The sequence below is a fragment of the Schistocerca nitens genome, chromosome 11, assembly GCF_023898315.1.
Source record: "Schistocerca nitens isolate TAMUIC-IGC-003100 chromosome 11, iqSchNite1.1, whole genome shotgun sequence".
Taxonomy (NCBI): Eukaryota; Metazoa; Arthropoda; class Insecta; order Orthoptera; family Acrididae; genus Schistocerca; species Schistocerca nitens.
This window is the reverse complement of record NC_064624.1, coordinates 65,924,251-65,951,819: the sequence shown is the minus strand read 5'-3', so window position 1 is coordinate 65,951,819 and position 27,569 is coordinate 65,924,251. Positions and strand designations below refer to the sequence as shown.

At 40.9% G+C, this 27,569-nt stretch overlaps 1 protein-coding gene across 2 annotated transcripts in view; it reads left to right on the top strand.

The window, feature by feature from the left end:
* Window positions 1-27,569, top strand: part of LOC126212942 (uncharacterized) — a 485,086-nt gene that overhangs the window by 214,310 nt on the left and 243,207 nt on the right. For both annotated transcript variants that reach the window (XM_049940460.1, XM_049940459.1), the window contains exon 9: window positions 954-1,080. In XM_049940460.1, the coding sequence (XP_049796417.1) occupies window positions 954-1,080 (127 nt within the window). The remainder of the gene's footprint in view (window positions 1-953; window positions 1,081-27,569) is intronic.

Genomic DNA, 27,569 nt, shown 5'->3' with positions numbered 1-27,569 from the left:
GTGAGCGGAGACAAATAATTATTGAACATTAAAGGCCATTAGAACTTGTTATGAAGTTAAGGTACTGCAGCATGGGGATTTCTTATGTCCAGAAAAGCATTTACTCATAACAACAATATATGCCAAGGAATGCAGTTCCTACAAGTCAGCCATAATGCAACAAAGAGCAGAATCTAGAAGTAGTACAGAATGAGATAAGGGAATAGACCTTTATTCAGTATGACTGGAAGAACATTTGTGAATGGAGAAATAGCCATATGATTATGATCGACGATTAACATGAAATATGTACCATAAAAGACGTGCTTTCAGTTGGATGTATCGAATAATTATGTGAAGAACAGCGAAAAATAAAATAGTGTGTGGCTAGGAGGAAGATAAAAAATAATGTAGACTGTAACCTCATGTTCAGTCTGTGCAGTGTCACTGAGTTGGAAAGATAATAGTAGTACGCACTAAATTAAATACATGTATAAAAGTACAAGAAAGGCGTTTAAAAGTTTGTAAGTATCTAATTATTTTAATTCCATTATTCACATACAGTAATGATAGGAATCTTAGGAATAAAGAACTTTAATTTGTATTTGGGAACATTGTTGTTGCTAGAGATTGCATTTTTGTGGGTAAATATTATAGATGTGTCCTCCAACACTTCTTTGAGAGACAATTGTATTTCCGAGCTGTATCTTATGTGTTACTTATTTAGTCTTTTCTGCATTAATTCGTTAAGTTTTGTGCTCTCCATATTTAACTACTTCACAGTTGTTCTTGATGAGTACTCTCTTTGCTAGTAATAGTTTTCCTTCTTTTTTCTCTGCTTTAGTGTAATAGGTCTCCTTATGTAGAGGATTATTTACAATGTGCTAAATTCAGTTCAAAATTCGCATTCATTGTTACAGTATTGAGATTTTGTAGTATTTATGCTCATAGGAGGTACTGTTTTATGTTGATAGCACCCTGACGGGAAGTGGCGAAGAGATATTTTCCGAATTCCATATGACCGAGGAAATCATGAAGTAAAATTCCAGTTCCACGGAGAAGGTACTAAGGTTTACAACATTGGAAGGTGCCTTAACCTTGGTATGTACTTTCTATCTCATTACATGATTTTCAACATTTCTTTCAAAACATGTGTTAACTGCAAGTACCTACTGGTCCTACAGTTTGGAAAATTCTTTGGAACAGCGATAGGAAAATAAATTGATATCATGCGGCTGCCACACTGGTTCAAGCCTTTCTACTTGGCACCACTTAAATGGCTTGTTGTGTAGTCTAAAAGGCATCCCAGTACTGACCTTTCCAGATCAGACGTATCTGAGGTGGTCCCTGGGAACCAAACACTTGGCCTCCACGTTACTGGCCACCAACGCCCCTGGTTCTCATAGTTTTCCCCTTTGCACTCACCTTCTGAAACAAAAATTCTACTTTTGTCCCCCTCCCGCCCCATTTTTATTTCCTTCTTCAACACTTCTCATACTTTGCACAAACATATCCCATGATATCCACTTAGTTCTGTCTGATTATTGTAACTATCAATTACAATAATAATAATAACAATAATAGTAATGATTATTATTATTATTATTGTAACAGTAATGATTAATAGGGAAGCTGCTTCGATCATATCAAATTTTAATATTTTTGAAATTATCATACACTTCTATTATTCAAAGGAACTGAAAGTTAACAAATCTTTTTTAAAAAAACTTAGTTCACAAATAAGTTAGTTGTTTACAGTTTGTTTCCATTTATCCATTTATATGGACTTTCATTCATTACGAATTCTTTCGTATTTGAAAGATACCAATGTGCAAATGAGATAGAACAATAATCAAATTTTAAATACCCATTTAGAAACTGTTTTATTCAGACTGATCATCTGGAAAGAAAATAAAAAAGTGCACAAATGCACATGGTTCAAAATTTGGAAAATTTTGACATGTGCACTTTTAGTGTGATGTGGCGCTTGAATGTGTGAATAAAGCAGGTCCAGTCTTCGTTGGATGTTTGAAACAGTGACTTGTAATCCCCTTTACATCTGCAGCTGAGACCGAAATTCCGTCTTCATTAATACCATAGTGGAAAATGTTGAATCTCACAAGTAAGTCGACATGAAGGGCTATCACACGTCCAGTATATTTCTTGCTGAATTGGGATATTCATTCCGAGTCTGCACCCAAAACTTTTCGAGAGACTTCTATTTAAATTCATTTCGAAGAGTTCAGAAATGCATTAACTTCTCCTGTTCCACTGTTCATAAGTGGTCCATCGTATCGAAAGCGTTGTGGATTGAATCATACTCAAATTAAGAATTCGGAAATTTATAATGGAATTGCTGAGTAAGGCCACAACCATACCCTACACTAATGGTACTAATTTTCCCTACATCCACACTATTTTTCTCCGCGACCTCACTGAGACAAGAAAACATCTTGCAGTTACTGTTCTCAATGTTATTCATCTTGCGGTGCTGAAGTGATACACTATGGGATCAAAAGTATCCGGATACCCCGTAAAACATGCGAGTTTCATATTAGGTGCATTGTACTGCCAGCTACCGCCAGGTACTCCATATCAGCGACCTCAGTAGTCATTAGGCATCGTGAGAGCAGAGTTGTGCGCTACACGGAACTCACAGACTTCGAACGTGTCAGGTGATTGGGTGTCACTTGTGTCATACGTCTGTACGTGAGATTTCCACACTCCAAAATATCTCTAGGTCAACTGTTTCCGATACGATAGTGAAGTGGAGATTTGAAAGGACACATACAGCACAAAAGCTTACAGGCCGATCTCGTCTGTTGACTGACAGAGCCCGCCGACAGTTGAAGAGTGTCGTAATGTGTAATGGGCAGACATCTATCCAGACCAACACACAGTGATTCCAAACTGCATCAGAATCCACTGCAAGTACTATGGCAGTTAGGCGGGAGGTAAGAAAACTTGGATATCACGCTCGAACGGCTGCTCATAAGCCATACATCACACCGGTAAATGCCTCGCTCTGTGTAAGGAGCGTTTAACATTGTACGATTGAACAGTGGTAAAATGTTGTGTGAAGTGACGAATCACGGTACACAATGTGGCGATCCGATGGCAGGGTGTGAGTATCGCGAATGCCCGGTGAACGTCATCTGCCAGCGTGTGTATGTAGTGCCTATAGTAAAATTCGGAGGCGGAGGTATTATGGTGTGGTCGTGTTTTTCATGGAGGGGGCTTGCACCCCTTGTTGTTTTGCGTGACACTGTCACACGATGGGCTTACATTAATGTTTTAAGCACCTTGTGGCTTCCCACTGTTGAAGAGCAATGCGGGGATGGCGACTACATTTTTCAACACGATCGAGCACCTGATCGTAATGCACGACCTTTGGCGGATCGGTTACACGACAATAACATCCCTGTAATGGTCTGGCCTGCACAGAGTCCTGGCCTGAATGCTATACAACACCTCTGGGATGGTTTGGAATGCCGACTTCGTGCCAGACCTCACCGACCGACATCGATACCTCTCCTCAGTGCAGCACTCCGTGAAGAATGGGCTGCCGTTCCCCAAGAAAGCTTCCAGCATCTGATTGAACGTATGCCTGCGAGAGTGGAAGCTGTCATCAAGGGTGGGCCAAACCCATATTGGATTCCAGCATTGTCGACGTAGGGCGCCAAGAACTTGAAAATCGGCATTTTTGATTACATAGTGTACCTAGAGAAAATTCGGCTTCTCAAGACGTCGGTCAAGTAGTATAACATTACAATCCATTTGTCATTCTAAAACACAGTCGTGAGTGTAGGATTGCTTTTCAGTAGGAAAAATTCACCCTTGAGCTCCAGAACGCGACGAAGCATTTTACCACGTGACAGCCGAGGTACCTCAGAGTGGAGTAGAAGTGAAGCATGTATACAACCCATCTCCTCGCAAAGAATGGAGAATAGCTACTGTTTAAACCTTGTACTTTTACTAAATTTGCAAGACTGACAGTGTTGTTGAGCACTTTATTGACTTCCAGTCGTCTTACTTCAGAAGCCAATGCTTTCTGGAGTGAATTTTACTGAAGCTAAAACAGCACATCCCCTTGCTACGAACCGCTTTCTTCGAGGGGTTGCCCAGAAAATAATGAAGCACATTTTTTTCTTTTTCTTTATTGAACACAATGAGAATTGCACACGCGAAAGACCGTTGTTTGATGTATACACACGATTTTTCCTCACAATCTCCATCCCGTTCCGTGGCCTTCCTCCAGCTCTAAAAAGGACGTGTATGCACAGTCGGTAAAAGTCCTTGTTCTGGTGGCGGAGTAAGTGCTTCACTGTGTGAATCACCTCCTCATCGTCCTCAAAATGTCTTCCACGAGTGGTGTCCTTAATGGCCCAAACAAGTGGAAGTCCGAGTTGGCTAGGTCAGGTGTGGTAGGTGTGACAGCCGTGGATGGTCTCCCCTACCGCTTGAAATCGTGGAACTCCGGCGAACCGCCCTCTGGTGACCTCAAGCTTCGTGGCCAGCGACTCACTGTACTTCTGTCGACAGCAGATGCTCCATAAGCTTTGTATAAGCGTTTGTGAATATTCCCCACAAGTTCTTCCTCTGCAGTGAAGAATTCAGTGACGGCACGTTGTTGGTAACGTACATCACCTGCGGACGTCATTTTGAAACTGACCTACAATCACGATGTCTTAGGACTTTAATAGGAACCGGTACCTGTTTTTCAGGGCAAGTGATGGAAACTTCGCCCGCTCACTCAGGAGACTTGAAACAATACACACGTAACGTTTCGCATTCGTAGCATTGTTTTCGGCTGAGGAAATAATGCGGTGCATTAGTTTCTGGGCAACCATCGTAGTTCCGGTAAATACTGCCGCCCCATTGGTACATGTACGAATACAACTTGTCCAAGACAGATTGCAGTCAACAAAAAGGAATGGACGAAAAAGAGTTTCGCCTGTAGCGCTCCCTTCCAGAGCTTTGAAAAATAGAAAGTTCTATAGCATTTCATTTTCGTAACAGAAGCTTACAATAGTAAGAAGCTGGGAAAGGTCTCCCATATCAGCACTGTCCTCAAGTTGCGGGGCGAAATTTGGGATTTCATGAAGACGTTGCAGCAACTGATTTGTCATATCAGAGGCTGCTGTATCAAGACAATGATCACGATATCATCTGACTGTGGTATCAACTTCAGACTCTCGTCTAACCTTTCTCCTTGCATTTAGATGGCTGTGGGAAGAATTAATTTCTCCCCAATAATGTGTGGTTATTTGAATTTTGCAATCAAGTGGGATACCTAGATATATGTTCATAGGACTTGAATAGGAACTGGTACCTCTTTTTTTGAGGAATACGACGTTTCCTTTTGGATGTTGCTCATGACGCTCAAAAAATTCGATGGGTTTACTTACATGATCGGGATATTTTGTCTGCGGATAACTCTTTAACCTCATAGGATTCAGGCTGTCGTTGACTAATCTCTCCAAACGAAGAACACATTATGGTACTGGACATAAGCGTTTGGCGTCATTGGTTGGGAGGCCCCTTGCGAGGCAGGTCCGGCCGCCTTGGTGCAGGTCTTATTACATTCGACGCCACATTGGGCGACCTGTGCGCCGTATGGGGATGAAATTATGATGAAGACAACACCCGGTCCTTGAGCGCAGAAAATTCCCGACCCAGCTGGGAATGGAACCCGAGCACGTAGGACGGATCTCCGTCACGCTGACCACTCAGCTATCGGACAACACGTTGTGGTCATACCTCACTATTCAAAAGAAGAATGGTAAAGGTTACTGTTACATAATCAACTTGATATTTGCACATTTGGTTTTGCATTTATAACTAGCATTCTGATAGGAACAGATAAAGATAAAAAAGAGGAATGTACTTTGATTAAACTGGAACCTTCTCCCTTATCAGAATTGCGTACTTTCGAACCACTTCCAAGGGATCTCTTGCTACCACTGCAATGGTGGAATTTGTATCGCTTTGTTAACTACTTCCTGCACTAGAATGCAATTTTTCTGGGCATTCCTGCACAGATGTTCTGCTGATCAGTTCTTGCGAAACAAGACAGCAAATAACGATTGGTGACCTTACTATCCTGGTTGATGAGTATCTGATATATATATATATATATATATATATATATATATATATATATATATATATATATATATATATATACTCCTGGAAATGGAAAAAAGAACACATTGACACCGGTGTGTCAGACCCACCATACTTGCTCCGGACACTGCGAGAGGGCTGTACAAGCAATGATCACACGCACGGCACAGCGGACACACCAGGAACCGCGGTGTTGGCCGTCGAATGGCGCTAGCTGCGCAGCATTTGTGCACCGCCGCCGTCAGTGTCAGCCAGTTTGCCGTGGCATACGGAGCTCCATCGCATTCTTTAACACTGGTAGCATGCCGCGACAGCGTGGACGTGAACCGTATGTGCAGTTAATTCGGATGAGTAGAAAAAACAAACTTTTAATGCTCAGATACAGAATTAATAGTGCCCTTCCTGACACAGTCATGTTGTGTAAATATGTGGGTGCAACGTTACAAAGTGATATGAAATGGAACGAGCATGTGAGAATTGTGGCAGGTCATATGGACAGAAAATGCAGTGTTCGAAGTGTGCTGTGATTTGGCGAACAAATTACTTCTGACAATGGAAAAACGGTCACTCATGACCTACCAATAATTATACCATTTAAGACCAATGACGGGTTTGGTTCACCAATAATTAATGAGCCACATCATCCTTTATTTGTTCCAATCCACGAGAAAATTCAGAACTTGGAAGTAACCATAACTATTGAAAATGACGATTTGAGTTACTTCAATGGCGTCAGTATAAAAGTCGTTTTAGAAATGAAGTAATAAAATTTCTTTCTCTATAAATGAACAAGTTACAAAACTACTATTTTTACTCATTCTCTGTGAGCTAGAGGAGTAAAAATATTCCTAACTGAAAATATTCCTAACAAAGGTTTGGAGGTCAACAGCCACATTTGTAATGGTTAGGTACATCTCCTTCGTGCCCAGTCGTAAATGAGTTTAAGAATTTTTCAAGCTGGTGGGACAGTATATTCAATGTATTATTAACAGTTAAATGAAAGTGACTGATAACTTTGTAGCAAACCTTTTGATTTAGTGTCCATAAAAAAGGAAATAATATTTTATCTAGTATGGAGCATGCTTTTACTATTTCTTCAGTTTTGTTATGTTTGAATTCGTGCCTTGCCGATGAATTAGGTATGGAAGATCATATACTCACGAATGATGAGGTGAAAAAGAGAGAGAGAGAGAGAAGTGATTGGACATGCTTGGTGAATTTTGAAGTTTTTAAAGAAATTACAGGGGTATGTAATCTAACAGTAAGCTTCCATTGGAGTTAAAGTACAAACGGTGCTCGTCTTCGATGGAGTGATCGAAATGATGCAATGTTAAGATAAAAGAGGCATTACCAAAAGAAGATAAAATTATAGTAGAATACACGGAAATTCGTGTGTCTGTTGTCAAACACTATCCTAAATATCAACTTTAACTAAAACAAGAAAGGCTTAAAAATTCGAAAATTCCCGTGCCTTTCACTGAAGAACAAAATGTACAGAGTACAAGATTGAGTTAAAAGAGATATTTTCAGTTAATGTCACAATTACCTATAATTCTACACAGTTGCACATGATCTACTTTATGTTCGTTGTGTTTCAGACAAATCGTAAAAACAGTCAACTCGTTGGCTTTGCATTGTCTGATCATCTCACGCTACAGATTATCCACGTGAAAAATGAAAAAAATGAAGTTTTCCCACAAGAGATGTGAAACTTAGGTCCATCAAACAAGTATCTGAAGGCTTACGACACATTTCGTGATTTTAAACGTGTTACACATCTGTAAGGCAATGTTAACGTAAACCTGTTGTTTCATAGAAAAGTACCCCATATATGTGATGTAAGATTTTTTTTTTTAAATCAACAGTCTTCTGGCAGGTTTGCTGCGGCCCACCACGAATTTCTGTCCTACGGAAACCCCCTTATCTCAGAGTAGCACTTGCAACCTATGTCCTCAATTATTTGCTGTTTGTATTCCAGTCTCTCTCTTTCTCTACAGTTTTTACGATCTACAGCTCTCTCTACTGCTATGGAAGGCATTCCGTGATGTCTTAACAGATGTCCTATTCAGTCCCTTCTTCTTGTTAATGTTTTCCATATACTCCTTTCCTCTCCGATTCTGCAGAGAACCCTCTCATTTCTTAGCTTACCTGTACACCTAATTTTCAACTCCCTTCTGTAGTGACACATCCTAAATGCTTCGATTCTCGTCTGTTCCGGTTTTCCCACAGTCCATGTTTCACTACCATACAATGCAGTGTTCCAAACGTACTTTCTTAGAGATTTATTCCCCATATTATGGCCTATGTTTGATGCTGCTAGACTTCCCTTGGCCAGGAAAGCCCTCTTTACCAGTACTATTCTGCTTTTTATATTCTCGTTGCTTATCTATCATTGTTTATTTGGCTGCCTACAGGTAGGTAGCAGAATTACTTCGTCTATTTCACAGCCAGCAATCCTGGTGTTCAATTTCTTGCTGTTGTCATTTCTGTTACTTCTCTTTAGTTACATCTTACTTCGATTTACTCTCAATCCATGTTCGGTACTCATTAGACTGTATATTCCATTGAGCAGATCCTGTAATTCCTGTCGATATCAATGTCATCAGTGAATCTTATCGTTGGTATCCTTTCACCGAGAATTTTAATTCCACTCTTGAACCTTCCTTATATTTCCATCATTGCTTCTTCCACGTGTAAATGTAACACTAGGAGCGAAAGACTACAGCCCTGTCTTACACCCTTTTTAATTCTAGCACTTCATACTTGGTATTCAACGATTACTACTCCGTCTTGGCTCTTGAAGTTGTTGTAAATCACCGGTCACTCCCTGTAGCTTACCCCTGTTTTCCTCAGAATTTCGAACATCTTGCACCATTTTACATTGTCGAACACTTTTTCCAAGTCGAGAAATCCTATAATCTTGTTCTGACTTTTCTTACTCTCGTTTCCATTATCAACCACAACGGCAAGAACGACCTCCCAGGTGCTTTTACCTTTCCTAACGCCAAACTGATCGTCACTAACATATGCCATTTTTTCGTTTTTCTATATATTATTATTGTCAGCAACTTGGATGTATGAGCTGTTATGCTGATTATCCGATAATTGCATACTTGTCAGCTCTTGCAGTCTTTGGAATTGTGTGGATGATATTTTCCAGAAAGTCAGACGGTACATCGTCAGACTTATAGACTCTACACACGAATGTGAATAGTCGTTTGGCTGCAACTTTGCCCAATAATTTTAGAAATTCTGAGGAAATGTTATCTATCATTTCTGCCTTATTTGATCGCAAGTCTTCCAAAGCTCTTTTAAATTCTCATTTTTTAATACTGGATTTCTTATCTCTTGTATACCGGCTCCTGTTTCTGCTTCTATAACATTAGATAAGTTTCCCCCCTCAGAGAGGTCTTTAGTGTACTCTTTCCACCTATCCGCTCTCTTCTCTGCATTTAAGAGTGGAGTTCGCATTGCACTCTTAATGTTACCGCCCTTGCTTTAATATGACCGCAGGTTGTTTTGACTTTCCTATATGCTGATTCAGTGCTTCCAACACTCATTCCTTTTCGATTGCTTCACTTTCTCGAGTAGTCATTCCGTCTTAGCTTCCTTGATCTTCCCTTTCAGCTCATTCCTCAGTGACTCGTATTTTTGTATATCTTAATTACCCTTAACATTTTTGTACTTCCTTCTTTCATCCAACAACTGAAGTATTTCAACTGTTAGCCATGGTTTCTTAGCAGTTACGTTCATGGTACTTGTGTATTTGCTTCCAACTTCTGTGATTGCTCTTTTTAGAGATGTCAATTCCTCTTAAACTGTACTGCCTATCGAGCTACTTCCTATGGCCGTGTCTATAGCCTCAGATCAATTCAAACGTATCTCGTCGTTCCTTAGTACCTCCATATCCTACTTCTTTGTGCATTGATTCTTTCTGACTAGTCTCTTAAACTTCAGCCTACTGTTGATCACAACTAAATTTTGATCTGAATCCATATCTGCTCCTGAGTACACCTTAGAATCCTGTACCTGATTTTGGAATCTCTGTCTGACCGTGATGAAATCAAACTGAACTTTTCCTGTATCTCCCTGCATTTTTCAAGTATACCTCCTGCTCTTGTTATTCCTCATCGAAGTATTCCCTATAACTAGCTAAAATTTATTGCAGAACTGAATTAGTTTTTCTCCTCTTTCATTCCTAGTACCAAGCCCCTATTTATGTATTTATTTATACATTTATTTTACCTGGCAAGATTAGGGCCTTACGGCACTCTCTTACACCTAAGCAAGGAATACTAAGATTGAACGAATTTCAGTTTGTACAGAACTCTCCCGCAACCCTTTCCTCTACACCTTCCCCTCCAACCATATTCCAGTCTCATGACTATTAGATTTTCATGTTGCTTTACATATTGAATTACCTGTTCAGCATCATCACATACTTTCTTTATCTCTTCATTTTCAGCTTGTGACTTCGGCATGTATATCTGAACTGTCGATGTCAGAGTTACTTTGCTGTCAATTTTAATGAGAACTACCTTATCACTGAACTGTTTACAATAACACACTCTCAGCGCTACCTTCATGTTCATAAAAAATCTTACTCCCATTATACCATTATCTGCTGCTGTTGATATTACCCTACACTCATCTGACCATAAATCGTTGTCTTCTTTCCATTTCACTTCACTGACCTCTACTATATATAGATCGAAACTTTGCAATGCCGTTTTCCGATTTTCTGGTTTCCCTACCAATTTCAAATTTCCGACACTCCACGTCCTCACTTGTAGAACGTTATCCTTTCATTGTTTATTCATTCTTTTTCTCATGGTCACCTCCCCCTTGGCAGACCTCTCCCAGAGATCCGAATGGGGGTTTCGGAATCTTTCGTCTATGGAGAGGTCATCATGACACTTTTTCAGTTAGAGGCCACATGTCCTGTGGATACACGTTACGGGTCTTTAATGCTGTGGTTTCCACTACCTTCCGCATCCTCATGCCGTTGATCATTGCTGATTCTTTCACCTTTAGGGGCAGTTTCGCGCCCCACGGGCAAGAGAGTGAACTTCTGTCCGCTCCTCCTCAGAACATCAAAGACTGCAATGAAACTGTGTGCCCCATTCAGTGATAAAATTCGATATAATTCCAAATGATACCCTCACCTACAAAATTATATACGGCTAGAAAAATTTGACGTATGACGCACAACACAGAGTTTCAAACGATAATTTTTAAACATTTCATGAAAGTTCATTTTTCTATATTTTTGCACCTGAAGAAGAAGGTGCAACCTGCAGCCTGTTGATTCTGAATTTTTGGTCGTTAGCAGATGTTCTGTAAGACAACATGTAACAACTTCTGTACCACAGATACTGATCACTTTATTTTCCAATATTCTGGATAACAGATCTTACACGTGCTTGCACCTAGCCCCTAGACGCTGGATCTGGATAAAAATTTCCAGAATCTTTAATTTCTTGACGGTTAATATATTTTTGTTGTATTATCTTCCTCCTTATTTTTCATGGATTCCAAGAGTTTCGTGTGTTAATTGTTCGAAAATGGCTTGTAGCGCTTTTTATAATATTGATATATAATATATTTTCCACATACACAGAGCGCTCTGGTATTGGTGAGATAGAAATTTTTTATACTATTTTATCACATTCTTTACACTTATATGAATGTTTATTTTTCGTGTGCCCATGTGAACGATAGTTGTCGATTGATTTCCCCACTTCACAAAGTCTACACTTCTTAGTAATAATCGCTTCTATCTACACAGAAAGTATTTTAAAAATTTCTTTTTCTGTATAAAATCTTCTTTCTTCTTATTTGCTTGATATTTTAAGATATTTTAAAAATCCGTTTTTTTTCCAGACGTGATCTAAAAACAGTGAAAAATGCTTGAAAAATGGCTGTTTTTATGTTCCTTCATGCAACACTGAAAGTGGACTTTTATTAGGAAATAGGGCGCTTTGCAAAAATCGCGTTTTTATACCATTTTTGCTTGATATTTTTTCGATTCGAAATTTGAAGATTCTGATTGTTTTGGGCAAAGTGCGCTATAATCGGCCTTTAGCTCGTACTGGGATGGCTGCCAGGTCGTATTAAAGGAGGACATCGAAGCAGTTCAGAAGTGGTCCGCTAGATTTGTTCCCAGTTGATTCGAACAGGCCGGCCGCGGTGGCCGTGCGGTTCTAGGCGCTTCAGTCCGGAACCGCGTGACTGCTACGGACGCAGGTTCGAATCCTGCCTCGGGCATGGATGTGTGTGATGTACTTAGGTTAGTTAGGTTTAAGTAGTTCTGAGTTCTAGGGGACTGATGACCTAAGATGTCAAGTCCCATAGTGCTCGGAGCCATTTGAACCATTTTTTTCGAACAACACAGAAGTATTTCGGAACTGAAGTGGGAATCCGTGAAGGGAAGGCGACTTCCGTTTCGAGAACGCTAATGAGAAAATTCAGAGAGCCGGCATCTGAAGCTGACTGCTGAACTACTCTACTTCGTCTAGCATCCTTTTCACGTAAAGAACACGAATATAAGATAAATTATGGCTCACAGGAAGGCATATAGGTAATCGGTTTTTCCTCACTATATTTGCGAGTAGAACAGGAAAGGAAATAACCAGTAGTGGTACAGAGCACACTCCGCCACGCACTGTACAATGGCTTGTGGAGTAAGTATGTGGATGTATCCAGAATGAGACTTTTCACTCTGCAGCGGAGTGTGCGCTGATATGAAACTTCCAGGCAGATTAAAACTGTGTGCCCGACCGAGACTCGAACTGGGGACCTTTGCCCTTCGCGGGCAAGTGCTCTACCATCTGAGCTACCGAAGCACGACTCACGCCCGGTCCTCACAGCTTTACTTCTGCCAGTATCTCGTCTAAAGCTGTGAGGACCGGGCGTGTGTCGTGCTTCGGTAGCTCAGATGGTAGAGCACTTGCCCCGCGAAAGGCAAAGGTCCCGAATTCGAGTCTCGGTCGGGTACACAGTTTTAATCTGCCAGGAAGTTTCATATGTGGATGTAGTTCACGTAGATGCTTCGAATTAACGGGAATCCATGGAAGGAAGACGACGTAATTCTCATGAATAACCTGTTGAGAGATGATTTTGAAAATCACAATCTCACAAAACCATAATGCTCTCAGTGAAATTAAGCTTTTCCTAGAACAAAAGAGTCGTACCTAGACTTCGTCAGCATCACTGTAAATTGCCATGTTGCTAGAAAAATCTTTAATGCAGTGAGTTCATAACGATGTTAAGGCGCTGTATTTGTTACAAGCATAAGTTTCCCCAGTCAACTTGTATGTTAGAGAGATTGAAGCAAATGTGCACTGGGTCTACAGTTACAGAAACCTGCTGCTTGTAACGTTTAGTGTTTGTCTAAGAATCCCCAGATGGAAACTCTACAGCTGTCTACCAAAAGGGAGACAATGTAAATTCATAATCAACGAAATTTTATTCTTTCTATGTTAATCTCTAACAATATATACATAATTGTGATATAATAACCAATTTAAATCTTAGCACCTTAAGGCAGACTTGAAGCCGGCCCAGAAACATAAATAATTAAGCTCATAGGGCGATACAACTCGTTTCATCTCATTGATGATCTCTCAAAGGGTGCAAAGAATTCTGGCGAACAGTCATCATCAGTGTATCATTGCCTCAGTGGCACACATTTCGTGACATATCGCTGTTCTGCAACAGCGCCAGTGGGAATAACTCGAATACCTTTCAAGATTTGCAGTGGATAATGTGACAGGTCTTTATCAGTATGCCCGTTCATATCACAAATCCGTGGACTCTGTTGAGCGTAATACGATCACAGTGAAATTCTTGACAAAGAGTCACTTCAAAGAGAAATATGTGACTTATTAATCATGGAGTGCTCCATAAAATGCAACTTCTTGCACTTAGTGATGTCAGAGTCAAGAAACCAGCTAGATGTAACAGATCTACTTGAAGTTTTCCACCGTGTACTCCTTCACTTGTATGTGCTATTCCATGGAGTACAAGCACAAAACCTGCAACCACAACTGTCTGATCAGTACATACACAGCCATTGTCATTGTACCGAGTTTCTATCCACTTCTGAAGGTAACTTAGTTGTATATCCCTTAGTTGTATATCCCTGGTTCATACACTGAAGAGACAAAGAATCTGGTACAACTGCTTGATATCGTGTAGAGCCCCGCGAGCACGCAGAAGCGCCGCAAAACGACGTGGCATGGACAACAATAATGTCTGGAGTAGTGCTGGAGGGAATTGATGCCATGAACCCTGCACGACTGTCCATAAATCCGTAAGACTACGATTGGGTGGAGATTTCTTCTGAACAACATGTTGCAAGGCATCCCTGATATGTTCAATAATCTTCATGTTTGGGGAGTATGGTGGCCAGCGGAAGTGTTTCAACTTAAAGGAGTATTCCTGGAGCCACTCTGTAGCAATTCTGGACGTCTCGAGTGTCGCATTGTCCTGCTGGAATTGCCCCAGTCCGTTGGAATGCACAATCATTTTTTAGTACGTAAAGAAATATGAATGTTTTAGTTTGACCACTTTTATCGCTTTTTGATAGATGGCGCTGTAATAGTCACAAACGTGTAAGTACGTGGTATCACGTAACATTCCGTCAGTACTGACGGTATTTTCTTCGTGATACTTTACCTGTGTTAAAATGGACCGTTTACCAACTGCAGAAAAGGCTGATATCGTGTTGATGTATGGCTATTGTGATTAAAATGCCCAACAGGCGTGTGCTATGTATGCTGCACGGTATCCTGGACGACATCATCCAAGTGTCCGGACCGTTCGCCGGATAGTTACGTTATTTAAGGAAACAGGAAGTGTTCAGCCACTTGTAAAACGTCAACCACGACCTGCAACAAATGATTATGCCCAAGTAGGTGTTTTAGCTGCTGTCGCGGCTAACCCGCACATCAGTAGCAGATAAACTGCGCGAGAATCTGGAATCTCAAAAACGCCGGTGTCGACAATGCTACATCAACATCGATTGCACCCGTACCAAATTTCTATGCCCCAGGAATTGCATGGCAACGACTTTGAACGTCGTGTACAATTTTGCCACTGGGCACAAGAGAAATTACGGGACGATGACAGATTTTTTGCACGCGTTCTATTTAGCGACGAAACATCATTCACCAACAGCGGTAACGTAAAGCGGCATAATATGCACTATTGGGCAACGGAAAATCCACGATGGTTGCGACAAGTGGAACATCAGCGACCTTGGGGGGTTTAATTTATGGTGCGGCATTGTGGGAGGAAGGATAATTGGTCCCCATTTCATCGATGGCAATCTAAATGGTGCAATGTATACTGATTTCCTACGTAATGTGCTACCGATGTTACTACAAGATGTTTCACTGCATGACAGAATGGCGATATACTTCTACCATGATGAATGTCTGGCACATAGCTCGAGTCCGGTTGAAGCGGTATTGAATAGCATATTCCATGTTAGGTGGATTGGTCGTCGAAGCACTGTACCATAGCCCGCACGTTCACCGGATCTGACGTCCCCGGATTTCTTTCTGTGGGGAAAGTTGAAGGATATTTGCTATCGTGATCCACCGACAACGCCTGACAATATGCGTCAGCGCATTGTCAATGCATGTGCGAACATTACGGAAGGCGAACTAGTCGCTGTTAAGAGGAATGTCGTTACACGTATTGCCAAATGCATTGAGGTTGTGGGACATCATTTTGAGCATTGATTGCATCAATGTGGTATTTACAGGTAATCACGCTGTAACAGCATGCGTTCTCAGACATTATTGGTTCTCAAAGGTACATGTATAACATTGGAAAAGTTCAAACGTACCTACGTTAATAAACCTGCTTCTCACCAACTGTTCGTCTAAAATTGTGAGCGATATGTTAGTGACTATTACAGCACCATCCAAGACAAAGGGAAAAAAGTGGTCCAACTAAAACATTCATATTTCTTTACGTACTACATGAATATGTAATAAAAAAATGGGGTTCCTATTTTAAAAAAACGCAGATGGTATCCGTTTGACCTATGGCAGTGCCATCTAGCGGGCCAACCATAGCGCCACCTGGTTTCCCCCTTCAAGCTAGACAAGATTCGTTCTTTGTAGTTTTTTCGTTTGACGCTTATTTTGTGAGACATCTGGGCCAGTCACGATCAATGGACCATTCTGTATATATATAATCTGTATGAATATATCCAAGAATTTGTCTATGACGCACAGGGATTTGCTTTGGAGAATCACCATGTATACTCATATTTACCACTTTGCTTTCTACCAAATAGTTTATTTCATTGGACAGAGTTCCAAAGAAATTTACCGCTCCGGATATCACTCCTTTCTGTATCAAAGTTAGATCATTCTTCCTTCTATTGTTAAACTTGTGAATATCTCAGTTACTCTCAAACTCAGATGGATTGTTGATAAAAAAATTCATACATGAATAAATATCGTGTGAGGCTATGCTTAAAGGAATGTCTGTGGCATGTGCATATGTGTACTAAAGAGATAATTCTAATTACTCTCCTTTGTGAAATGAATACTATTTGTCTATGGGAGGACTTAACCAAGAATATTATCCTACATTAAGCAAGAAGCAACATACGTTAATTTTCCGACTTCATCTCACTAAAGTTTACAATTACTCCTATGGCAGATTGAGAGTGTAAATCAAGAAATGTAAATGTGTGGGAAATTGAAGAAAAATAATTTAGAAGCGAACTATCTGAAAGTATAGAATTCTAAACATAACAATCGTTATTTTTAATGGGGTTTATTGGTTTTTAGTGTAACTTTTCACTATTTGCTACATCTAATAGTAGTTGTTAGGGTTTTAAAAATGGAAAAATCCACAGTTTTAAAAGATATTCTCTTAATGATTGGAGAAACATAATGGAGGACTTGTGATTAACATTAAATTACACTGTAAATCATTCAGAATCACATACAAAGAGTAAAACTTTAATCAAAGCGCATAATATTGGAGAAGGCTGAAAAACATTCAATTGCTATCTATACCATTATTATCTGTTGGCCAGCTAAATATTTCCTCATGAAATGTCTTACGTTCATGTGTAATATACTGCTTCGTGTACCTGAAGTGTTGCATTTTTTTCTCTGCAACTGGAACTGTTCTTCAGGAATACGCAAATGCTGTTGGTGGAGGCAGATATCCTCTCTTAGACGTCATGAACAATGTTACTGTTTCCTTTCACATATCTGTATCTGTCACAGAAGTAAATAAAGTGGAACAGAGTGCTGATTACAAAGTTATCTTTTTCAGTTCTACACTTGGTCTTTGTTTCCTCAGAAAACTTTCTTATTGTGTTTCATCCATCAGCACATGAAGTCTACAATTATGCATGCTTTGACTTCTGTTACCATTGAATTTGCCTACTTTGTCTGTACTGTGAAAAATGTACTTTATAATCTGATGGATAGTTAAAATTCTCCCATAGAAACTAAGCCATTCGCAGATAATCTCAAAATCTCTGCCACAACTAGAAAACTGTGCCTTCTCATAGGGTAATATTGTTGTAGATTTGCGAACGACCAGAATCTGTAATTGATAGCAAGAAACTGCACAGAGACTGGTTCCGGTTCTGTTCAACACAGTTGTCACAAAACAACCTAACCTCTGTGATGCTTTTGACTACAGACTGTAGACAGCCAAATAGAAAGGAACAGTCTTCACTAGGGCCTTTTTTACCATTTCCTTTCTGGTAAACATAATATGCACGAAATCCTCTTTTTGTACCATGAATGTAAAAAATATTACGGTAAGTTTTCTTAAATAAAAGAGTTCCTGTTGTGGCACTTCCACCAAAGTGATTTTTGCATGTAATACAATGATAAGGATAATACATTCACCTCCTTGTTTGATCCACCTGACGCATTCTGCTTGAGAGCTGAGTAAAATTTTCTACTTGTATGTTGATGTATCATCAATTTTGCAGTGGCTGTTCGGTTTGCTACATCATTGAGAAATGGAGTTCTAAGTTTTTTTTGCAGCTCTTCATAGGCCTTTGGAGTCCATATCAGTAACTTAAATTGTTCCTAAAGAGGTTCCAGTAAAAGTCATAAGCTATTTTACTGTTTTCTTGAAGAACAATTTCCACATCATTTTCACTTCTAAGTCCGCACTGGGATAGTATACCTTCAAAGTAGTGTCATGACTTTCTCATAAGAGGAATGACTGGATGTATTCCTCATGAACAGAGTATCTGAGGCTATGTGTAACTCCCCTACCTCTCCTGTCACTTAGGGTTTTTCCATACAGGTTAAGTTATCTTATTCTCCATACTTGTTTCTCACTACTGTAACGATAAAAACCTCTTCATATAATAACCAGCCAACTCATGATATAAAAAGTAGTAGAATGTACATTGTAGAGTTATACTTTTTTCTTGGTCATCTCCGTTTGGCCTCTTGAGGATCTATTAATCCTTAAAAATATATGTTTTGCTCCTTGTTATTTGAAATATCGTAAAAGTCTGTACAAATTTCTAAGCAATTTTCCTCTCGAGCTACTTTGAAGCACTTCTTCTTACACCTGAATCACATAAATTAAATTGATTACAGCATAATGAAATGGATATTGATTACAGCTGTTTTCTTTCTTTTACTGACAATATGGGAAGTTATGTTTGTGATAACCAAAAGTAATAGCCCGTTTATTTCGTTTTAATTTTCGTGAGTGTAATTTTAGTACAAAAAGAAAATAAAACATATTTCCTAAATTAAATTAAATGTTACTTTACATGCATCACAACTCAGTTTTTTTTTACTTCCCTCTGTAGTTAATATAGGCTGCACCCTTCAATGAACCAGCTTTCATTTTGTCACTAATGTAACTGGAAGAAATCCTTCCTTTTCTTTCTTTATTCTACTTACATCTTCAGTATCACTTGCAATATCTGTATCATACAACATTTTTGAGGTAATAAAATTGTACTAAATAACAAACAATTGCTATTCGCTCTTCAGCTGTTTCCATGGCCGTTTTTTTTTACGTTGGTGCACGTTAGTGACTACTGCTCATTTAAAAATAGTCATCAACTTCGTTTTCCTTTACTAACCAACGCATAGCATCCCTGGTCTTCTTTTAAACACAAATGATTGACCTACCTCTGTATGAGCTAAGAAGCGGAAAACATCGGAACGGTACAAATGACCTAAGCCCATTTAAAAACGATTGATTCAAATCTAGGTGAACCAAAACCTTGTAGCAGGTCTGCTATATAATTTTTCCGTTTAAATTTTCGTTAATATCAACATATAAGCCCCTCAAACTTTCTACCCTGTTTATTATTTCTTACTAGTACACTAGATTAACAGGAAGTGGCATATTTTCGATGCTACTAAACTGCATGGGCTGTGTTTTTCAAAGTTGAAAGGTAGTCCAGTTGTGCAAGACCAGTCACCAACTTTCACAAGACCATCACTTATTATATTCTCTGCGTATATTTCTTTGCTCAGCTTCTCAACAATGTTTTTATGATCTCTAAAGTGGAATAATTATTCCTCCTGATCCAAATACATTCATTAAATTACACAGTATTGTGCAAATATTCTAACCTTGTAGAACTCTCATTGTCATATCTTTCCATGCATGGTTTCTCACTTTGTATTAATCAAAGAGGCTAGGGTATATTTAGTTTCTTAAATAGGAGCTGAACAAGGTGTCTGTTGAAGTAAATATTTTATAAATTTTTAACTACTCGAGTACCATAAGATGTTATGATTCATGCAAACAGACCTCTTTGACAAGCCAGAAAATCTCCTAATTGGTGATAAATTTCGTCATTTTAATATATTTATTATGTGCTCAGTAAATATATAACTGCAACTCTCAGTAGAGTGGTCCATCTGAAATATAATCAGTGATTGGCCAAGTATCCCATTACTACACAGGTGTATGATAACCAGGGAGTACATTACCTTGTCAAAGCTTTTAGAGAATTAGGTAAGGCATGACACTAAACAGGATTATTCATATTCGTGAAGTCGTTCTTCTTATACACTACTGGCCAATAAAATTGCTACTCCACGAAGATGACGTGCTACAGACGCGAAATTTAACCGACAGGAAGAAGATGCTGTGATATGCAAATGATTAGCTTTCCAGAGCATTCACACAAGACTGGCGCCGGTGGCGACACCTACAACGTGCTGACGTGAGGAATGTTTCCAACCGATTTCTCATACACAAGCAGCAGTTGACCGGCGTTGCCTGGTGAAACGTTGTTGTGATGCCTCGTGTAAGGAGGTGAAATGTGTACCATCCCGTTTCCGACTTCGATAAAGGTCGGATCGTAGCCTATCGCGATTGTGGTTTATCGTATCGCGACATTGCCGCTCGCGTTGGTGGAGATCCAATGACTGATAGCAGAAAATGGAATCGGTGGTTTCAGGAGGGTAATACGGAACGCCGTGCTGGATCCCAACGGCCTCGTCTCACTAGAAGGCGAGATAACAGGCATCTTATCCGCATGGCTGTAACGGATCTTGCAGCCACGTCTCGATCTCTGAGTCAACACATTGGTACGTTTACAAGACAACAAGCATCTTCACGAACAGTTGGACGACGTTTGCAGCAGCATGGACTATCAGCTCGGAGACCATGGCTGCGGTTACCCTTGACGCTGCATCACAGACAGGAGCGCCTGCGATGGTGTACTCAACGACGAACCTGGGTGCACGAATGGCAAAACGTCATTTTTTCCCATGAATTCAGGTTCTGTTTACAGCATCAGGATGGCCGCATCTGTGTTTGGTGACATCACGGTGAACGCACATTGGAAGCGTGTATTCGTCTTCGCCGTACTCGCGTATCACCCGGCGTGATGGTATGGGGTGTCATTGGTTACACGTCTCGGTCACCTCTTGTTCGCATTGACGGCACTTTGAACAGTGGACGTTACATTTCAGATGTGTTACGACCCTTGGCTCTATCCTTCATTCGATCCCTGAGAAACCCTACATTTCAGCAGGTCCTCTACCGGCCTTTCTGGGTACAGAAAATGTTCGCCTGCTGCCCTGACCAGCACAGTCTCCAGATCTCTCACCAATTGAAAACGCCTGGTCAATGGTGGCCGAGCAACTGACTCGTTACATTACGCCAGTCACTACTCTTGATGAACTGTGGTATCGTTTTGAAGCTTCCTGGGCAGCTGTACCTGTACACGCCATCCAAGCTCTGTTTGACTCAATGTCCAGGCTAATCAATGCCGTTATTACGGCCAGAGGTGGTTGTCGTGGGTACTGATTCCTCAGGATCTATGTACCGAAATTGCGTGAAAATGTCATTACATGTCAGTTCTAGATAATATATTTGTCCAATGTCCCTTTATCATCTGCATTTCTTCTTGGCGTAGCAATTCTAATGGCCAGTAGTTTACAATGGTCTAATAATGGGGTATTTTAACCTCAATGGAAAACACCCAGACTTACTGATGCTTACATAAGTGACTAAAAACGTTATAGTGTTACCTAATGTCTCCTTCCCGATTACTTTCCAACGTCTACTAAGGATGATAATGATATTAATTTTTTAAGGAAACCCAGCGACAGAAATTTGTCGCGTCCCGAACGTTAGTTTTGCTAGCGATTTGGCAACAAGGTTGGGGAATGAGGAAATAGGCCTAAGGGAGAGAGTTTCTTGAACTGACTATGTTGTTGAAATTTCCTTATTACAATAGGTGAGAGCTTAGAACATGCATTAAAATGACGAACACTGTGTTTTCCCGCGTCTGACTTTATTAAGATAACAGTATCGACTCCTGATAAACCTGCTCTTAAGGAATTGTACCCTAAGAGGACACGTCTTTACATAGAGATGGTGACTTACTAATACCACTGTGTCTACTTAAAATGGAACTATCAGTACTAACTGCGTTTGTCGTTACACTATGTCTTAGGCCTTTTATGGATTCTTAATGACGTACAGGTGCCCCCTTGCAAGGACTCTTTCCTTTCTTCCGCCTCTTACCTCTTTCCTTATATGCAATTATATCACTCTCGTTTTTACACTGTATAACGTTGCCACTACGAGGTGCGGCTAGAAAAAAACCGGACTGATGCTGGAAAAAACATTTATTTACAATTATTTACAATTTCATGTTATCTCCTTCAATGTACTCTCCTCCTCGGTCTCTACACCGCTCCATACGAATTTTCCACTGTTCATAGCAATGCTGCAGATCATTTTCGGTAAGTCCATATATTACTTCCGTAGCTTTTTCTTTTACTGCTTCAACAGTCTCAAATCTAGTTCCTTTCAAAGCTGACTTGACTTTAGGGAAAAGAAAAAAGTCACAGGGGGCCAAATCAGGTGAGTAGGGTGGATGATCTAAGATGGGAATGTTGTGTTTTGCCAAAAACGTCTTCACTGACAACGCACTGTGAGCTGTGGCATTGTCTTGGTGAAGGATCCATGACTTTTTCTCCACAAATCGTTCCGTTTTCTCCGTACTCGCTCACGTAGGGTAGCCAGGACGCTAATGTAGTAATGGTGATTCACTGTTTGTCCCTCTGGTACCCAATCAATGTGCACAATCCCTTTGATGTCAAAAAAAACAATCATCATTGCCTTGAATTTCGATTTTGACATTCGTGCTTTTTTTGTCGTGGAGAACCAGGAGTTTTCCAATGCATCGATTGGCGTTAAGTTTCGGGATCGTAAGTAAAAAACCACGATTCATCGCAAGTAATAACATTTTGTAAGAAGGTGGGATCAGTTTCAATGTTTTCCAGGATGTCAGAACAAATCATTCTTCGGCGTTCCTTCTGTTCAATTGTGAGACACTTTGGAACCATTTTTGAACACACTTTGTTCATGTTGAAACTTTCATGAAGAATCTGCCTAACACTTTCCTTGTCAACTCCTGTTAACTCAGACACTGCTCTGATTGTTAAACGGCGATCTTGTCGAACAAGTTTACCGATTTTTTCAATGTTTGCATCAGTTTTTGCTGACAATGGTCTGCCAGTGCGAGTGTCATCACTGGTGTCTTCGCGGCCATCTTTAAATCGTTTAAACCACTCAAACACTTGTGTTCGCGATAAACACTCATCTCCGTACACTTGTTGTAACATTACAAACGTTTCACTTTCAGATTTTCCTAGTTTGAAACAAAATTTGATGTTAACACGCTGTTCTTTCTGTACACTCAACATTTTCCGACGCACAGACAAAACGTCAACTACTTAAAACAGACGCCACGGGCAGACTGAGTGCAGGAGGCAGATGAAACTCGAGCAGTAGGCGGAGCGAGAGTCACGTGACAGGCCACGCGACTTTCAGCATTATTGCATTCGTTTTATTGTTTCACCAGTACTAGTCCGGTTTTTTTTCTAGCCACACCTCGTATACACGACCTTCACCTCCCTGGCGCCTCTGGTAATCGCTTTCCCGTATGCGCGTTTAGAAACCTGTGGCATTTTATGAAACCTCCCTCCGACGTCTGTTGTTGCGCCTAGGCGACCAGTACTTCTAGTCCCGTAACTTTTCCTATGTTATGCTTCGCACAGACAGGACTTGCCCTTTCCCTCTCGATACTAAAAAATGCAGTATTGAGCATTACCTAGCGAACAAGCTTCCCTGACCTATAGTGAAGAGGTAGGGCCCCGGCGAGCACGCAGAAGTGCCGCAACACGCTGTGGCATGGACTCGACTGATGTCTGATGTAGTGCTGGAGGAACGGACACCATGAAACCTACAGGGATGTCCATAAATCAGTAAGAGTACGAGGATGTGGAGATCTCTTCTGAACGGCAGTTTGGAAGGCATCCCAGATATGTTCACGTCTGGGGAGTTCGGTGGCCAGCGGAAGTGTTTAAACTCAGAAGAGTGTTCCTGGACCCACTTTGTAGCAGTTCTGGACGTGTGGGGTGTTGCATTGTTCTGCTGGATTTTTCTCTGTCGGTAGGAATGCACAATTGACGTGAATGGTTGCTGGTGATCAGACAGCATGCTTACGTACGGGTCACCTGTCAGAATCGTATCTAGACGCATCAAAGGTCCCATATAATTTCAAGTGCGCACGACCTACGCCATTCCAGAGCCTACACCAGCTTGAACAGTACCCTGCTGACATGCAGGATCTATGGATTCATGAGGATGTCTCCATACCCATACAAGTCCATCCGCTCGGTACAATGTGAAACGAGACTCATCCGAACGGGCAACATGTTTCTGGTCATCAACAGTCTAATGTTGGTATTGATGGGTGCATGCGAGGAGTAAGGCTTTGTGTCGTACAGTCATCAAGGGTACACGAGTGGTCCTTCGGTTTCGAAAGCCCATATCGATGATTCTTTGTTGAGTGGTTCGCATGCTGACGCTTGTTGAATGCCCATCTGGTACCGTTCATACAGGATCTTTTTCCGGGTGCAGCGATGTCGGAGATTTGATGTTTCACCGGTTTCCTAATATTCACGACACACTCGTGAAATGATCGTACTGAAAAATCCACACCTCATCGCTGTGCGTCATCGCTCGTGCGCCTACTATAGCACCAGACTCACTCAGATCTTGATAACCTGCCATTGTAGCAGCAGTAAGCGATCTAACAACTGCGCCAAACACTTGCTGTCTGACGTAGGCCTTGCCGACCTCGGCACCGTATTCTGTCTGCTTACATACTGTATCTTTGTATTCGAATACTTTGAGGTTCGCCGATGACATTGTAATTCTGTCAGAGACAGCAAAGGACTTGGAAGAGCAGTTGAACGGAATGGACAGTGTCTTGAAAGGAGGATATAAGATGAACATCAACAAAAGCAAAACGAAGATAATGGAATGTAGTCAAATTAAATCGGGTGATGCTGAGGGGATTAGATTAGGAAATGAGACACTTAAAGTAGTAAAGGAGTTTTGCTATTGAGGGAGTAAAATAACTGATGATGGTCGAAGTAGAGAGGATATAAAATGTAGACTGGCAATGGCAAGGAAATCGTTTCTGAAGAAGAGAAATTTGTTAACATCGAGTACAGATTTAAGTGCCAGGAAGTCGTTTCTGAAAGTATTTGTATGGAGTGTAGCCATGTATGGAAGTGAAACATGGACGATAACCAGTTTGGACAAGAAGAGAATAGAAGCTTTCGAAATATGCTACAGAAGAATGCTGAAGATAATGTGGGTAAATCACGTAACTAATGAGGAGGTATTGAATAGGATTGGGGAGAAGAGAAGTTTCTGGCACAACTTGACTAGAAGAAGGGATCGGTTGGTAGGACATGTTTTGAGGCATCAAGGGATCACAAATTTAGCATTGGAGGGCAGCGTGGAGGGTAAAAATCGTAGAGGGAGACCAAGAGATCAATACACTAAGCAGATTCAGAAGGATGTTGGTTGCAGTAGGTACTGGGAGATGAAGAAGCTTGCACAGGATAGAGTAGCATGGAGAGCTGCATCAAACCAGTCTCAGGACTGAAGACCACAACAACAACAATGCGTATATTAGTTTCCTTGGCGCTTCAGTGTATAATCAATGCGTGTTTGTCGTAAGTGTTTCCTACAAATACTAATCTTGTCTCTAGGGAACAAAATAAATATGTTACTGCAAAATACATTTAAAAGCTTTTGCTTGTACGCATTCATATTCCACCAACGATGACCAATTCTTGTGGTGTACTATACATGGCCTACATAGTTGTAGAGGTGTGTAACTTCCCATAGCTGAGTGCGGTGTGCTGCTCTGTGTTTTTCTTGTGCCACGTTTACAGCTACTGCCTACTGGAGGAGACCTGCTTTTCCTGTCACACAATAAGATCAGTATCCTGCCTACCACAGAAGGCCTGTTTTTCCGTGACAGACTGTTTTACCAGTACCCTACCTTCAAAACGTCACAAATTTTATCAGAATGCAATAAAGGAGAATAGAATAACTTACCCTAGCACCATTGTTCACAATTTTTATTAATGTCCGTGCAATACAACATAAAGTAAATGTTTGGCTGTGAAGGACTATACTTAATGTGCAGCGTGTTTATCAGGGTGTTACATACCCAAGGGAGATACAATGTGACTTCTTTTCCACTCAGACTTATTGCTTGGTTCACTCTCGATGTGTTCCTTACATACACAATAGACTCCCTCCGTGCCGTGTGATACGTTGCACAGGTATCTTAATGATGCATCACACACTCAGATGGAGACAAAGTAACTGCTACGTTTTCAAGTTCCAGCTATTAGAGTACAAAACATGAAGATGGCTTAAATATCAAGTGGAAATACAGCATTTAGCTGCGAATTAAGCAATACCTCAGTGAGAAAAATACGTCCTCGCATAAATCGCGAATTATATAAATTTACTTTCCGCGCATTCGATAACGTATTCTTTCACGTCAAGGGTAGTCAATCAGTGGAAGAAACGTAAACTTCTCAGGTGCATGACAACAGGTGCGTCGTTGCAGAGTTTGCGCTACGAGCAGCTGTTCGTGTAGGTAGTCGCTGGCTGGCATATGAAGAGCTTGGACATGTTAACGTATAATGTAGTACTTGCGGACACTGACAATTAACGGAGGCTAGTACAGAAACAGAGAGGGCGACAAACTTAACGACGAGGGTGGAATGGAAAGAAATGCATTTACATCCTATATCCAAAATACACACATAAACAAAGTTTTGCATCACCCCACAGACGTTGACTGTGGATATTGTATCACAGACCAGCACCTTTAACTGTTCAGAGATGACACTAAACCCGCCAAAAGATGTAAACAACCATGCATGAGCAGCGCCTGTTAGACGGAGGGGGTCCGACAGCCGATCTGTTCCAGTCATTCCAGCAGGAAGGAGGTACACGACTCGTGTTGTCTGTAGTTCAACCATGCCTAGACGGTCAATACCACGGATCGATCGCGTCCGCGTTGTTACTTGGTGCCATGAAGAGCTCTCAACAAGGGAAGTTTCCACGCGTCTCGGACTGACGCAAAGCGATCTTGTTCGGACATGGAGGAGATACAGAGAAACAGAAACTGTCGATGACATGCCTCGCTGAGGCCACCCACCTTAAATTGAAAAGAACACATAGAAAATGTTGTGGGGAAAGCTAACCAAAGACTGCGTTTTACTAGCGGGGCTTCCATGTAGATGTAGATGGAAGGGCTGCTACTGCAGTGGGTGACCGCTACCTACAGATTATCGTTCGGAGGAATCCTGACAGCAACGCCACCATGTGGAATAGTGCTTTTCGAGCAGCCACAGGACGTCGTGTAACGACTCAAACTGTGTGCAATAGGCTGCATGATGCGCAATTTCACTCCCGCCGTCCATGGCGAAGTGAATCTTTGCAACCACGACACCATGCTGTGCTGAACAGATGGGCTCAACAACTTGCCCAATGGAACGCTCAGGATTCGCATCACATTCTCTCACCGATGAGTGACTCATATGGCTACCACAAGACAATCGTCGGAGATGTGTTTCGAGGCA